We start from the raw sequence: 16,855 nt of genomic DNA on the forward strand, positions 1-16,855 counted from the left end.
ACATAAACCTGGATCTCCTGACTAAGTTAATTTTTGTTTCACTGTGCTATATTGTTTGTCCAACATATATATTACTTACGAATACTACTTCAGAAAATTTTACCTTAACCTTAGAGTCAACAGTGGAAAGAATAAAGACAGTTCTGATCAGAATCTAGAAAATTAATGAGTTATATGTATGTGTTTTTTTATCTGAAAATAAGGATGGCATGATTTATATCTATCAGCCCACTGTGAAAATTAGAATTATCAGATGGACTGGTTTCGTGTTACTCAGGAAGAAAAATGTTATTTCAAAAGACGCTTTGAACACCCTAGCGTTAGGGAAGAGGATTATAAGAAATTGGTTTAAAACATTGAGGCTTATTTTCTTTCTGGTGGGGCTTTTTGTTTGTTTGTTTGTTTGTTTGTTTTTTTAAGGTTTATCTTTAGTCTACTCAGTAAAGTGAAAAGTTATTTATGAATATAGAACAGGATGATTTTAATAACTTTTACAAATCTAAACTTTCTAGTTTTGGGTGTCTTTTTTAACTACTTCACAGAGTATTTTCACAAATACTGGATGAGTATTCTTCCACAGCATTATACAAGACTCGGTGATGAGCGGCAGTAGGTTTAAGAAAGTACTATATCCTTTGGTTAAAATTCCATGCTGATGTCCTCTGATTAGTTTAAATCCTGAGCCTGAACTGAGCTGCACTGGTGACTAATTTACAATGAAAATAACTTATATAAAATATATTATACTTAAAATACAAAAATGATATTTCACATTGTGTATGGGTTTTGCCTGCATACGTAATTACGATGTCTACTTTCCAAATTACAGTCTGCTGCAAATCCTGAGACTCCCAACGCAACCATCTGCAGAGAGGCCAGCACCCAGTCTTCATCAGCTGCGGCTAGCCAAGGCTGGGTCTTACCAGAAGGCAAAATCATGCCAAACACTGTTTTTGTTGGTGCAATTGATGATAGGGTATTGTATTCATACCTCATTTTTACCTTAAAATACATTATGAACAATGGGATTTGGGCCCTGATACAAACTTAATGTGTTTTTGTACTTCATGGAGGTTTAGAAATGCTTTTAGGTTTGACCCATAGGTACTAAAAATATCTTTGACAAAGAGCTACTGGTCATTTTGGGGATAAATGGGGAAGAAATCTCCCCCTCATGGTAGTAAAATTGTAGTAAAGTTGAAATTTTTGAATGCCGAATTTTTACTCTGACGTTCCATTCTGTTCCATAGACGGATGAAGCTGAGATCAGAAGCTGCTTTGGTAGATACGGTTCAGTGAAAGAAGTGAAGATAATCACAAATCGAAGTGGTGTGTCCAAAGGGTGAGTAATTTTATCAAAAATATCTGAACTCTAGTCCACTGTTCTATAGGTATCAGACAAGACTTCAAAACTGATATTCTGACCCTTGTATAAATGAAATTGTTTGCGATGTTAATTTCTTTCACGTAGGGGATAAAAGGTTATTACCGGTTCTTTTATTTAGTCATTTTTCTAATGTTTGTTTTGAAATGTCTGCAATTTTTATTTCATACAGATGAGTTAATCAGTTTTCTCAAATAATTGTTTTCTTCATACGCTGCACCGCATCTTAAATTTTAACCACCTTGTCTTAGATAGTAAGTTAAATTCAGGTTCACAGATGTGAACCCTTTGTTAATCAATGAAGTTTTCACAGTGCCCTAATCTAGCACATTTTGACATAGTTCTGCTTAAGAAAAAGTAGTATTTGTAGAGGATCTGTCATGTGCATGTTAGCAAATACTTTTCATGGTATATTATTCATCTTTGGTCATGATCACTTCTGTATATAGAATAGTAGAAGTTCTGAACCATGTACTGTATGATGGTGATTTTATGCTTCATTTATCTGCCTTTATAGCTATGGATTTGTTTCATTTGTTGATGATGTGGATGTCCAGAAGATAGTAGAAGTAAGTAGTCTAATAGAAAAATCTCTTATTTATCTTACTGCTACGACGTTGAGTGTTAGTGATATACTCAGACTTGTGTAAAATTTGGAGAAAGCTAGACTTCCTGTTCACAATCCAAACTCAGAGTAACCTCCCATAACTTGATAGATGCTGTTTATTTTTGACTGGACACCTAGGTTCACGAACTACAGACAGGAGGGGTTGGAGTCAGGGTGATGAAAAGTTTTTGATCAACTTTCACTTGATGCCTCTTGACACTGGTTAGAGTGGCAAGGGTAATAAGTAAGGTAGCTTCATGATGACAAATTTTAATTTGGTGCGTAGTTGTCACTGATCGTCTATGATGGTTGGCACTTTAGAAGACTTTAGGTGTTTACCCAAGTCTTGGAAGCTAAGACTTGAAAATGGATTCTAGTTTTGTTACTGTTCTCTTTTCAGTCACAGATACATCTCCAGGGTAAAAAGCTGAAGTTGGGCCCTGCACTCAGGAAACAAAAGTTCTGTGAGTAGGAAAAGAAATTGTTCTTTTTTGACCCGTGTAGCTTTTCAAATAACTAAAAGTAGGCTTTTTTCTTCTTGGTCTTCAAAAAGGTGCTTGTCATGTGCAGCCACGTCCTTTGGTATTTAATCCTCCTCCTCCACCACAGTTTCAGAACGTCTGGAGGAATCCAAACACTGAAACTCGCCTGCAGCCCCTAATCACGCTGAATCCTGTAACTCAGTACGTTCAGGTAAAAACTGCTTACGTTCCTGATCTCTTGTTAATTGTAGTCATCCTTGCGTCTGTGGGATTGTATCTACACTTTTCATAGTAAGTGGCAATGGAGTCCCTGTTTGAACAGTGTGAGTAACGGGACGTTTGTTACTTTTGTTAGAAATTTCTTACTCTTAGTGTTGGTTATTTGAGCTAAAAATCTTCTATATACTTTGCAAGGCTTTCTCTCAGAAATGACCTCTTTAGACACATGAACAAATCTCTTCCTATCTCTTCTTTTTTCACCCCATATAACTAGTTCCTAAAGTATTTGGAAGCAGCTCTCCTTATGTGTCTGCCTAATTTATTGTTCTCTAAGGTTAGCAGTTAACCTAGCTATTCTTTGCTTGCAATGCTTTCCAGATGCCTCGTCATATAAATTGCTGACTTTCTGGATATATTCTGGTTCTGGGATGGGTAGATTTCTGATCTCTTTTACTCTATCCGTAAATCCCGTGAGTTTCTGGCATGTCATTTCTCTGATGCTGGTTGCTTTGATATATAAAGTAGGATTTGACATCCTCTGTCACTTACTGGTGATAAATAAGGTTTATTTTGTTCTTCGTTCCTTTCATTTCTGTGTGTTTAAAAGACCTTTTCTTTGATGGAAAATAAAGTAACAAAATAGTAGTGAAATAGTTCTTCAGTGTCTCTCATTTGTTGACATTTTCCATGTACTTGAAACGTGTAGGGTACACGTCTTCTTCTTTTTCCTTCTCTGAGCAATGGCTAGAAGAAAAGCCCTACTTGTTTCTAGCATTTACGGTGAGCCATTACTGAATGTGGGTGTATTCATGAATGCTGCTACCTGTATATTTTTAATTAGTAAGTATTTATTGAAACGTCGAAGACATTATAGTGTCTCTTTTCCATTTGTGGCGTGTGTACTGCCCTTACTTTTAGGAAATGAAGTACAGAGAAAGCCATAACATCTGTCGAAGAACTACAGTATTACCCTATAATATTGTCAAATACAAAACAGTCTGGAAGTATTTTGCCAAAGAAGTAGCAAATGTATTAACTTAGGTTGAAATCTGTCTTAATAGAGCCTTATCACCAGTGTAAGAAATAACTTCTGGGTGGGCATAAGTACGCAGTATAAATAAAGTAAACTTTGGCTGGTGCAATAGTCACTTTTTTTGTCATTTGTCTCTTCCTCCTCCCCACCCAAAGGGTAGCGCTTGACAGAGAATGTTTGTTTCTTCATGAAGTCAGTCATTCTTTTAGAATTCTACATTGCTGTGTATAGAAAAGTAATTACTATTTCAAAGTTTTTCATATTTTTCTTATATTGGGAATAATTCTTTCTAATTAAAAAAAAATGTTTTACTGTATTAATCCATTCTTTCTGTAAACTTTATTTTCAGGCTTATCCTACTTACCCAAATTCAGCAGGTCAGGTCATCACTGGGTATCAGTTGCTTGTATATAATTATCAGGTAATTGAAGAGGGAGTAAAACGATTTACTTTCAGCTACTATTGAGGCCTTCCACTTGTTTATACAAATTTCCTGAATAGTTTGTCATTTTAAACTAGTGAAATGTACCTAAAATTTAAGAAAACACTTAGAATTAGCGTAATGAAGCCCTCTGTATCGTTTAGAAGTGATGAAAGAGTATTGTGACAGGAGGGTACTTAGCAATAACTTTTCTGTAGAACAATTTCTGAGATTTGTGTTTCCGTCTTTGTTTCAGCATGTATTTTGTTATGTTTGCTGTTGAGGGTACCTAGCGATAACTTTTCTGTAGAACAATTTCTGAGATTTGTGTTTCCGTCTTTGTCTCAGCATGTATTTTGTTCTGTTTGCTGTCTAAGAGCTGAAACATCCAGACTGACTTTGCTGAATTTTATAGAGATACAGAGTGAAATAAAAGCTTTACCCAATTCTTAGAGCACAGAATTCCAGTTGTATTTTTATTTTAGCTTGCTGCTTCATGTTAGTAGTTCTCTGGGTGTCGTTTCAACGACACGACTATATCTGTGACCCGTAATCATATGTGTGGTAACAAATTCAAAGAATTAATATCTTTGGGAGTTCCACAATGCCATTTCCAGAAAATTGGGAAAAAGGTGAGGTTTTGTGTGTGGAAGTAACAACAAGAAACTTCAGGGATTAGAAACCTAAAGTACTTCTTTTTTGTATTCTGTTTCTTTTGTTCTATTATCCAAGGAGCCAGCATGAGAAGTACTTCAATATTGTGTATCTCATGTGTTTTTGAAAATGTACAGGAATATTTGAATAATTTTGGTTTCTTTTTTTTTTTCCAAGATGCCACCACAGTGGCCTGTTGGGGAGCAAAGGAGTTATGCTGTACCTCAGGTAAAGTGAATGCGCCAAACATATACTCCCTGTTCTTCCTTGATTTTTTTCTATGTCATATATGCCTGTAAATTTTTTAAATCATTCTTTGTATTAAAGTGGCACGTTTTGTTGCTTTCTTTTAACCCAATTACAAACTCCTATGGGAGCAACAGTGCCTTTTTCTCCCCCAGGTTTTTGCATGCTTAAGCAGTGGCTGGTCCACATAATAAGAATTCAGTTACTTTTTGATAGACTATACAATCCATGAAAGGTAGTATTAATGTGGCTTTAGAATGAGCATGTATCTGCCTGGAATCTGCCTCTGGCTTTACCCTCCGTAAGAAAAATCTGTTGAAGAGAAACAGAAATGTTTTGCTATTAATTACTCTTAAATAAGAATAGGAAGAGAAAAGAGTATTACCTCTAAAACAGCCGAACTGCTTTCCCCCCATATAACTAGTTCCGAAAATATTTGAAAGCAGCTGTCTTCATGTGTCTGCCTAGTTTATTCTTCTCTAAGGTTAGCAGTTCATCCAGCTATTCTTTACTTGCAATGATATCCAGATGCCTCCTCATGGAGATTGCTGACTTCTGGATATATTCTGGTTCTGGAATGGGTAAATTTCTGATGTGTTTTACTATATTTATAAATCCCGTGAGTGTATGGCATGTAATTTCTCTGATCCTGGTTACCTTGATATGTAAAGTAGGAATTGACATACTCTGTCACTTAATGGTGATAAGTAACGTTTATTTTCTTTTTAGTTTGTTTTATTTATGTCTTAGTTTAAAAGACATTTTCTTTGATGGAAAATAAAGCAAGAAAATAGTGGTGAAATAGTTCTTCAGTGTCTCTCGTTTGTTGACATTTTCCATGTACTTGAAACAGGTAGGGTATATCTCTGCCTCTTTTTCGTCCTCTGAGCGATGGCTAGAAAAAAAGCCCTGTTTCTCACATTTACTGTGAGCCATTCTGTAATCTGGGTGTATTCATGTGTCATGCTACTATGTGTTTTCAATCAGTAAGTATTTATTGAAAGGTAGAAGACATTATACTGTCTCTTTTCCAGTTGCGGACTATATACTCCCCTTAGTTTTTTGAAATGAAGTACAGAAAAAGCCATAACGTTTGTAGGAGAACTTCATAATTCCCTATAATATTGTCAAATACAAAACCCTTTAGAAGTATTTTAACAAAGAAACAGCAAATGCATTAATTTAACTTACACTGAAGTCTGTCTTAATAGAGCCTTATCAGCAGCGTAAAAAATAACTTCTGGGTGGGCATAAGTACACGGTATAAATAAGGTAAACCTGTCTGGGGAAATAGTCACTTGTTTTGTCATTTGTCTGTTCCCCCTCCCCACCCAAAGGGCAGCACTTGACAGACTCTTTCTTTCTTTCATAAAATCAGTCACTCATTTAGAATGCTGCAACGCTGTATGTAGAAAAATAATGTTTTAAAACTTTTTCATAGTTTTTTATATTGGGAATAGTATTTCTAATTAACAAAATGTTTTATCATATTCGTTCATTCTTACTGTAAACTTTATTTTTAGGCACATCCTACTTACCCAAATTCAGCAGTTCACATCATCACTGGATATCATTTGCCTGTATATGATTATCAGGTAATTTAAGAGGGAGCAAAATGATTTACTTTCAGATACTATTGAGCCCTTTTTTTATACAAATTGCTTGAATAGTTTGCCATTTTAAAGTAGTGAAATGTACCTAAAATTTACAACAACACTTAGAATTAGTCTAGAATGAAGGCCTCTGTATTATTTAGAAGTAATTGCGTTACATTTTGACAGGAATGTACTTAGCAAAAACTTTACTGTAGAACAGGTTTTTGAGATGTGGTGTCCCTTTCTTTATTGTAGCATGTTTATTTTCATCCTGCTGTCAAATAGCTGAAACATCCAGACTGACTTTCATCAATTTTTTAGAAAGACAGAGTGAAATAAGATTACTACCCACCTTTTAGAGCACAGAATTTGAATTATATTTGTATTTTAGCTGGCTGCTTCACATTAGTTGTCCTCTGGGTCTCTTTTCATAGCTGTGACTGTATATATGACCCATAATCATATCTATGGTAATAAATTCCAAGAACTAATATCCTTGAGATTTCCACAATACCAACCCCAGAAAATTGGGAAAAAGTTGAGGTTTTACATACAGAGGTAACATCAAAAACGTCAGGGATTAGAAACCTAAAGTAATTCTTTTTTCCATTCTGTTTCTTTTATTAGAAGAACAAATTAAAGGAGCCAGCATATGTTCTTCAATATTGTGTATCTTATGTGTTTTTGAAAATGTGAAGGAATATTTGAATGATTTTTGTTTCCTGTCTCTACTAAAAGTACAAAAAAATTAGCCAGGCGTGGTGGCGCACACTTGTAATCCCAGCTACTCGGGAGGCTGAGGCAGCAGAATCACTTGATCCTGGGATGCAGATTGTTGTGAGGTGGGATTGTGCCACTGCACTCCAGCCTAGGCTGCAAAGAGAGACTCAGTCTCAAAAAAAAAAAAAAAAAAAAAAAAAAAGATGCTATGAATATCTTTGTGTAAATATCTTGGCACGCTTGTACTATTAATTTCTTGAGATGAATTGCTATCAGTGGAATTGCTAGGTGAAAGCACTTTGCCCCTTTTATAACAATTTTATAACTACTTCTCCTTTTTAGTATACTGGTGAGTATCCCCGCTTATCAAATTATGATACACCTTTTCCAAAGTACTCTTGGTAAGTCACGTATTAGTATTTTCTCAGTGACGGTGTATAGAATGCTGTCTTTTCCACACCCATTCCAGTGAAAGTTATTAGTATTTTTTAAATTGTCAGCCTAATAGCCGGAAAATACTACCTTATGTTGATGGGCACTTTTTAAAATCATCGTTGAAGTTGATCATTGATGTTTAGCTTTTTAAATTACCTTCTTAATTTTATTTTTCTTACTGATTCATAAAAAGCTTTTTATTAGTATTCACTATTCTAATACTAATAGTATTCACTATTAGTTATACATAGTGGAAAAAACATACAGGAGTGATAGGAGGTGACCTGGTGCTCTTACCTTATCCCTAATTTCAATTGAGTTGACTCAACTAGTTCACTTGTAAGCTTGATGGTAGGGTAGAATGAGATTGATCGAAAAGAAGATTCCTCTTTCTCTATTTGACTTGGGGTTTTACAAAATTTAAAAATGAGTGCTGTATTTTATCAGTTGATTTTCAGTGATGAATTAAAGTAATGTATCCTGCAAATGGAGTATTCTTGCATTCCCAGTATAAACTTAGACTCTATATACGGCTGGAATTTCCCATTTGTGTTGAGGGCAGGGATGGATCATCTGGATGAGGCTTTGTTACTTACGTGCTTTTAGCTTTGTAAAATGCATTGAGAAATACTTTCTTCCTCTTTGAAAACAGAGTTTCTGCATAGCACTCTTTTATTATCTGTGGCCACAACCCATTTTTCAGGTCTCATATATACTTTTGCTTTCTTGTGTTTTCTTGCTTTGTTTTGCCAGGATTGTTTGTTGCTTGAATTTCATCCTCCCCACGCACCACTCCCCGAGAATCTGCTCTTGGATTTACTTAAGGTTTTCATTCTGAGTTTCACATCATATTTTCTTAATTTTATCGCTCTCTTTATTTGCTCCTCTTCCTATTGCTGTGAATGTAACTTTGCTGACTACAGATGATAGGCTTTTTCCTGATCAGTTTATGTAAATATTTATTCCTATAGAAAAATAGTATATGTAATATAAATTTATTCCTATAGAGATTGCGCGTAGCATTCTATTGTAACCGCTGGCCACGACTCATTTTTCAGGTCTCGTATATATTTTTGCTTTTTCTTGCATAGTTTTGCAAGGATCGCGTATTGCTTGAATTTCATCCTTCCCACGCAGCACTCCCCAAGAATCTGCTGCTGCATTAACTTCTGATTTTCCCATCATATTTTCTTAATTTTAGCATTGTCTTTATTTGCTCCTCTTCCTGTTGCTGTGAATGTAACTTTGATGACTACAAATTCTAGCCTTTTTCCTGGCCAGTTTATGTAAATATCAATTTGCTTACGTGTTCATTTAGTAATTGCATTAGATAATACTGGCAAAGGAGCTGACATCGCTGGAATTTAATGATAGTTTTCTCCAGCTTTTAGCTGTCTTTGTCACTTGATTGTCTGCATATAACAAGGAATACGCTTGCTAGAAATCACAGTGAGAGTTGTGTATATGATGGTCTTGAAGCTCACCCGTTTACTATTCCAACATTTCTCACTTCAAAATTCACCAACTCACTTGAAGGTATGATTAAGAAAATTACTTCTTTAATGCAGTTGGTTTGCGGGATGCTATTGACAGTTACGATGGTATTTTGTTTAAAATTAAACTTTAGCTTATCCTAAGCATTCCTTTATATTTTTGGCCATAGTTTAGAAATAACCAAAGGCTATCTATTGATTGTGGATTTATATATATATATATATGTATTTATATATATATAAAAAAATATATATATAATATATGTTATATATATAGATATATATAATGTTTTTATAGATACATAGATATATTTATATAGATATGTAATATTTATATAGATATATATGTATACATACCTTACATAATTATGTATAAATACACACAGAGTCGGAATTGAACAATCCCTGCTAGTCAAGCCATGGTAAAAATGAGGTACATTGCAAAAAATGAAGTACATGGCTTACTTTGTTAGCTTTGCGCGCCACCTGCTGGCTGAGGACTAGGACGTGATGGTGACTTGCTTAATTTAAAATGTTACCACGCTGTTAAAGAGATTCAGTGAATTTTATATGTACGATTCCAGTTAAGCAGGCAGCCAGTTTGTAAGATCCAAGCTAAAGTCAAACTTCTTATAAAATCAAATGCCTTTTTTCCTCTTTACCAAACTAAGTATCCATTTTACTATTTGTGTATAGAGTATGAGAATCAGAAGAGACACCCGAGGTCTTTTCCGGCCATTCGTTTTCAAGCAAGGAAACTGAAACTGAGGTCATGAAAAGATTCACTTTCGGGAGCAATGGAAATCAGGTTCTTCCCAAACAAGAATTTTCCTCTTCCATTCTTGTGTCACTGTCACAAGGCTTCTTAACCAGACCCTTTGCAAATTTGGCACCAAAATAATTCCTTATTGTAGGAGGCTGTCTTTGCATTGTAGGATGTGCAGTAGTATGCCTGGCCTTCAGCCCACCAGATTCCAGGAATACATCTCGGTTGTGACAGCCAATCTCTAAATGTTGCTGAATGCCCCTGGGGCTCAAAAATCTTGCCCAGTTGAGAATCAGTGCATTTCCATAACCTGTCATGATCTGACGCAGGTTTCTGCCAGATGTTACATTTCTAAATTAAAATACATCCAAACACTGTGGTGCAGAGACAATACCGTAATATAGCTTGCTTATCAAAGAAAAACATATCCAAAGTTCATCCACAAATCAAGGGGGAGTTGAAAAGGAGAGAAACTACAAGAGTTTCAGAATTTCTTTTGTTTTGTTTTGTTTTATTCTGTTTGGGATTTCTGAATGAAGTGAGAAGGAATCGGTAAAATGTCTATAGGGAAGGGCAATCTAAGCAGGTTCCCAGTAGTTGAAGATAATGCAGCTTAATGTCATTTGGAAAAAAAACAATAATGGAAGACATTTTTAGAAAGGAAAAACTTTAAAAATAGTGTTGTAAATTTTTCTTCCACATCATTGTCATGAAATAACGCTGTTAAAGGAAAGAATTAGGAATTAGTTGCAAAGCCAAAATAGCAGGTACAAGCACGAAGGAATAGAGAAATGCAGTAACCTCGGCTTTAGTTGATGTGACGATTTAGATTTCATGTGTAGTAAAGCTGTGTAGAATCAGTAACTTCTAGCATCTAATTAGACTCGGTAACTTCTAGCATCTAATTAGCAAAGCAGGAACCCACCTTTCTTATTAACTTCTATAACATTACTGTGTTGTTCGAAAAGATACACAATTTCTTTCGTCTTTTGTTTTCTTTCAGACAGGTGTATGTGTAATAGTTTTGTCTTTTGCAGCTTTTTGTACTTACCTTTTAAAGTCAACAGCACTTCATCAATGATTTTTAAGTTAATGATGCGTCATAGTTTCCTGATGTTTCAATTAGTTCTTAATTAAAATTTTTTTCAAAATAAGTCAGCTAAATAGTGAAGCCAAAAAAGAAACTTGAAAACAAATCGGCTGAAAATAAATTCAAATAACAGGACACTAACTTACATTGGCATTACCACTTTTACCACTTTATACGTACAAAATGAATTCACAGAGGTTATCTCATTTCATTCTCAAAGCAATTTGCCCACAGATACATAGCTGGTAAGTAAGTAGGTGGCTTATAACCACTTAGCTGTAAGGGACATAAACCTAGATCTCCTGACTAAATTAATTTTTGTTTCACTGTGCTATATTGTTTGTCCAACATATATATTAGTTATGAATACTACTTCAGAAAAATTTACATTAACCTTAGAGTCAACAGTGGAAAGAATAAAGACAGTTCTGATCAGAATCTAGAAAATTAATGAGTTATATGTCTGTGTTTTTTTAATTTGAAAATAAAGATGGTAATTTGAAAATAAAGATGGTATGATTTATATCTATCAGCCCACTTTGAAAACTAGAATTATCAGTCGGACTGATTCCGTGTTACTCAGGAAGAAAAATATTATTTCAAAAGATGCTTTGAACACCCTAGCGTTAGGGAAGAGGATTATAAGAAATTGATGTAACACATTGAGGCTTATTTTGTTTTTGGTGCGGCTTTTTTTTTTTTTTTAAGGTTTATCTTCAGTATACTCAGTAAAGTGAAAAGTTGTTTATGAATGTAGAATAGGATGTTTTTTTTAAATTTATTTATTCATTTACTTATTATTATTATACTTTAGGTTTTAGGGTACATGTGCGCAATGTGCAGGTTAGTTACATATGTATACTTGTGCCATGCTGGTGCGCTGCACCCACTAACTCGTCATCTAGCATTAGGTATATCTCCCAATGCTATCCCTCCCCTCTCCCCCCACCCCACAACAGTCCCCAGAGTGTGATGTTCCCCTTCCTGTTTCCATGTGTTCTCATTGTTCAATTCCCACCTATGAGTGAGAATATGCGGATTTTGGGTTTTTGTTCTGGGCGATAGTTTACTGAGAATGATGATTTCCAATTTTATCCATGTCCCTACAAAGGACATGAACTCATCATTTTTTATGGCTGCATAGTATTCCATGGTGTATATGTGCCACATTTTCTTAATCCAGTCTATCCTTGTTGGACATTTGGGTTGGTTCCAAGTCTTTGCTATTGTGAATAATGCCGCCATAAACATACGTGTGCTTGTGTCTTTATAGCAGCATGATTTATAGTCCTTTGGGTGTATACCCAGTAATGGGATGGCTGGGTCAAATGGAATTTCTAGTTCTAGATCCCTGAGGAATCGCCACACTGACTTCCACAAGGGTTGAACTAGTTTACAGTCCCACCAGCAGTGGAAAAGTGTTCCTATTTCTCCACATCCTCTCCAGCACCTGTTGTTTCCTGACTTCTTAATGATTGCCATTCTAACTGGTGTGAGATGGTATCTCATTGTGGTTTTGATTTGCATTTCTCTGATGGCCAGTGATGGTGAGCATTTTTTCATGTGTTTTTTGGCTGCATAAATGTCTTCTTTTGAGAAGTGTCTGTTCATGTCCTTCGCCCGCTTTTTGATGGGGTGGTTTGTTTTTTTTCTTGTAAATTTGTTTGAGTTCACTGTAGATTCTGGATATTAGCCCTTTGTCAGATGAGTAGGTTGCGAAAATTTTCTCCCATTTTGTAGGTTGTCTGTTCACTCTGATGGTAGTTTCTTTTGCTGTGCAGAAGCTGTTTAGTTTAATTAGATCCCGTTTGTCAATTTTGGCTTTTTTTTTTTTTCTTTTATTATCATTATTATTAGTATTATTATTATACTTTAGGTTTTATGGTACATTATTATTATACTTTAGGTTTTATGGTACATGTGCACAATGTGCAGGTAAGTTACATATGTATACATGTGCCATGCTGGTGCGCTGCACCCACCAACTCGTCATCTAGCATTAGGTATATCTCCCAATGCTATCCCTCCCCTCTCCCCCCACCCCACAACAGTCCCCAGAGTGTAATGTTCCCCTTCCTGTGTCCATGTGTTCTCATTGTTCAATTCCCACCTATGAGTGAGAATATGCGGTGTTTGGTTTTTTGTTCTTGCGATAGTTTACTGAGAATGATGATTTCCAGTTTCATCCATGTCCCTACAAAGGACGTGAACTCATCATTTTTTATGGCTGCATAGTATTCCATGGTGTATATGTGCCACATTTTCTTAATCCAGTCTATCATTGTTGGACATTTGGGTTGGTTCCAAGTCTTTGCTATTGTGAATAATGCCGCAATAAACATACGTGTGCGTGTGTCTTGGGTAGGAAGAATCAATATCATGAAAATGGCCATCCTTCCCAAGGTAATTTACAGATTCAATGCCATCCCCATCAAGCTACCAATGACTTTCTTCTCAGAATTGGAAAAAACTACTTTAAAGTTCATATGGAACCAAAAAAGAGCCCGCATCGCCAAGTCAGTCCTAAGCCAAAAGAACAAAGCTGGAGGCATCACGCTACCTGACTTCAAACTATACTACAAGGCTACAGTAACCAAAACAGCATGGTACTGGTACCAAAACAGAGATATAGATCAATGGAACAGAACAGAGCCGTCAGAAATAATGCCACATATCTACAAGTATCTGATCTTTGACAAACCTGACAAAAACAGGAAATGGGGAAAGGATTCCCTATTTAATAAATGGTGCTGGGAAAACTGGCTAGCCATATGTAGAAAGCTGAAACTGGATCCCTTCCTTACACCTTATACAAAAATCAATTCAAGATGGATTAAAGACTTAAATGTTAGACCTAAAACCATAAAAACCCTAGAAGAAAACCTAGGCATTACCATTCAGGACATAGGCATGGGCAAGGACTTCATGTCTAAAACACCAAAAGCAATGGCAACAAAAGCCAAAATTGACAAATGGGATCTAATTAAACTCAAGAGCTTCTGCACAGCAAAAGAAACCACCATCAGAGTGAACAGGCAACCTACAAAATGGGAGAAAATTTTCGCAACCTACTCATCTGACAAAGGGCTAATATCCAGAATCTACAATGAACTCCAACAAATTTACAAGAAAAAAACAAACAACCCCATCAAAAAGTGGGCGAAGGACATGAACAGACACTTCTCAAAAGAAGACATTTATGCAGTCAAAAAACACATGAAAAAATGCTCACCATCACTGGCCATCAGAGAAATGCAAATCAAAACCACAATGAGATACCATCTCACACCAGTTAGAATGGCAATCATTAAGAAGTCAGGAAACAACAGGTGCTGGAGAGGATGTGGAGAAATAGGAACACTTTTACACTGTTGGTGGGACTGTAAACTAGTTCAACCCTTGTGGAAGTCAGTGTGGCGATTCCTCAGGGATCTAGAACTAGAAATTCCATTCGACCCAGCCATCCCATTACTGGGTATATACCCAAAGGACTATAAATCATGCTGCTATAAAGACACAATTTTGGCTTTTGTTGCCATTGCTTTTGGTGTTTTAGACATGGAGTCCTTGCCCGTGCCTATGTCCTGAATGGTAATGCCTAGGTTTTCTTCTATGGTTTTGATGGTTTTAGGTCTAATGTTTAAGTCTTTAATCCATCTTGAATTGATTTTTGTATAAGGTGTAAGGAAGGGATCCAGTTTCAGCTTTCTACATATGGCTAGCCAGTTTTCCCAGCACCATTTATTAAATAGGGAATCCTTTCCCCATTGCTTGTTTTTCTCAGGTTTGTCAAAGATCAGATAGTTGTAGATATGCGGCGTTATTTCTGAGGGCTCTGTTCTGTTCCATTGATCTATCTCTCTGTTTTGGTACCAGTACCATGCTGTTTTGGTTACTGTAGCCTTGTAGTATAGTTTGAAGTCAGGTAGTGTGATGCCTCCAGCTTTGTTGTTTTGACTTGGCGATGCGGGCTCTTTTTTGGTTCCATATGAACTTTAAAGTAGTTTTTTCCAGTTCTGTGAGGAAAGTCATTGGTAGCTTGATGGGGATGGCATTGAATCTGTAAATTACCTTGGGCAGTATGGCCATTTTCATGATATTGATTCTTCCTACCCATGAGCATGGAATGTTCTTTCATTTGTTTGTATCCTCTTTTATTTCCTTGAACAGTGGTTTGTAGTTCTCCTTGAAGAGGTCCTTCACGTCCCTTGTAAGTTGGATTCCTAGGTATTTTATTCTCTTTGAAGCAATTGTGAATGGGAGTTCACTCATGATTTGGTTCTCTGTTTGTCTGTTGTTGGTGTATAAGAATGCTTGTGATTTTTGTACATTGATTTTGTGTCCTGAGACTTTGCTGAAGTTGCTTATCAGCTTAAGGAGATTTTGGGCTGAGACAATGGGGTTTTCTAGATATACAATCATGTCGTCTGCAGACAGGCACAATTTGGCTTCCTCTTTTCCTAATTGAATATCCTTTATTTCCTTCTCCTGCCTAATTGCCCTGGCCAGAACTTCCAACACTATGTTGAATAGGAGTGGTGAGAGAGGGCATCCCTGTCTTGTGCCAGTTTTCAAAGGGAATGCTTCCAGTTTTTGCCCATTCAGTATGATATTGGCTGTGGGTTTGTCATAGATAGCTCTTATGATTTTGAGATACGTCCCATCAATACCTAATTTACTGGGAGTTTTTAGCATGAAGGGTTGTTGAATTTTGTCAGAGGCCTTTTGTGCATCTGTTGAGATAATCATGTGGTTTTTGTCTTTGGTTCTGTTTGTATGCTGGATTACGTTTATTGATTTGCGTATATTGAACCAGCCTTGCATCCCAGGGATGAAGCCCACTTGATCATGGTGGATAAGCTTTTTGATGTGCTGCTGGATTCGGTTTGCCAGTATTTTATTGAGGATTTTTGCATCAATGTTCATCAAGGGTATTGGTCTAAAATTCTCTTTTTTGGTTGTGTCTCTGCCCGGCTTTGGTATCAGGATGATGCTGGCCTCATAAAATGAGTTAGGGAGGATTCCCTCTTTTTCTATTGATTGGAATAGTTTCAGAAGGAATGGTACCAGTTCCTCCTTGTACCTCTGGTAGAATTCGGCTGTGAATCCGTCTGGTCCTGGACTCTTTTTGGTTGGTAAGGTATTGATTATTGCCACAATTTCAGATCCTGTTATTGGTCTATTCAGAGATTCAACTTCTTCCTGGTTTAGTCTTGGCACAGTGTATGTGTCGAGGAATTTATCCATTTCTTCTAGATTTTCTAGTTTATTTGTGTAGAGCTGTTTGTAGTATTCTCTGATGGTAGTTTGTATTTCTGTGGGATCGGTGGTGATATCCCCTTTATCATTTTTTATTGCATCTATTTGATTCTTCTCTGTCAATTTTGTTGATCCTTTCAAATTTCTTTTGAAATTTCTAGGAATTGAAATACAAATTCCTTTTGTATTGCTGTGGGATCGGTGGTGATATCCCCTTTATCATTTTTTATTGCATCTATTTGATTCTTCTCTGTCAATTTGGTTGATCCTTTCAAAAAACCAGCTCCTGCATTCATTAATTTTTTGAAGGGTTTTTTTGTGTCTCTATTTCCTTCAGTTCTGCTCTGATGTTAGTTATTTCTTGCCTTCTGCTAGCTTTTGAATGTGTTTGCTCTTGCTTTTCTAGTTCTTTTTTAATTGTGATGTTAGGGTGTCAATTTTGGATCTTTCC

The 16,855-nt window shown here is 36.1% G+C and overlaps 1 protein-coding gene across 1 annotated transcript in view; it reads left to right on the forward strand.

The window, feature by feature from the left end:
• The first annotated feature begins 895 nt into the window (after positions 1-895).
• LOC129025923 (deleted in azoospermia protein 4-like) overlaps positions 896-16,855 on the forward strand; it is a 92,381-nt gene continuing 76,421 nt past the window's right edge. Inside the window, exons 1-7 of the mRNA XM_063660931.1 lie at positions 896-976; positions 1,251-1,342; positions 1,902-1,953; positions 2,392-2,455; positions 2,545-2,684; positions 4,978-5,028; positions 6,570-6,641. Of these exons, the coding sequence (XP_063517001.1) occupies positions 938-976; positions 1,251-1,342; positions 1,902-1,953; positions 2,392-2,455; positions 2,545-2,684; positions 4,978-5,028; positions 6,570-6,641 (510 nt within the window). The 5' untranslated portion in view covers positions 896-937. The remainder of the gene's footprint in view (positions 977-1,250; positions 1,343-1,901; positions 1,954-2,391; positions 2,456-2,544; positions 2,685-4,977; positions 5,029-6,569; positions 6,642-16,855) is intronic.

Source organism: Pongo pygmaeus, chromosome Y (genome assembly GCF_028885625.2).
Source record: "Pongo pygmaeus isolate AG05252 chromosome Y, NHGRI_mPonPyg2-v2.0_pri, whole genome shotgun sequence".
NCBI lineage: Eukaryota > Metazoa > Chordata > Mammalia > Primates > Hominidae > Pongo > Pongo pygmaeus.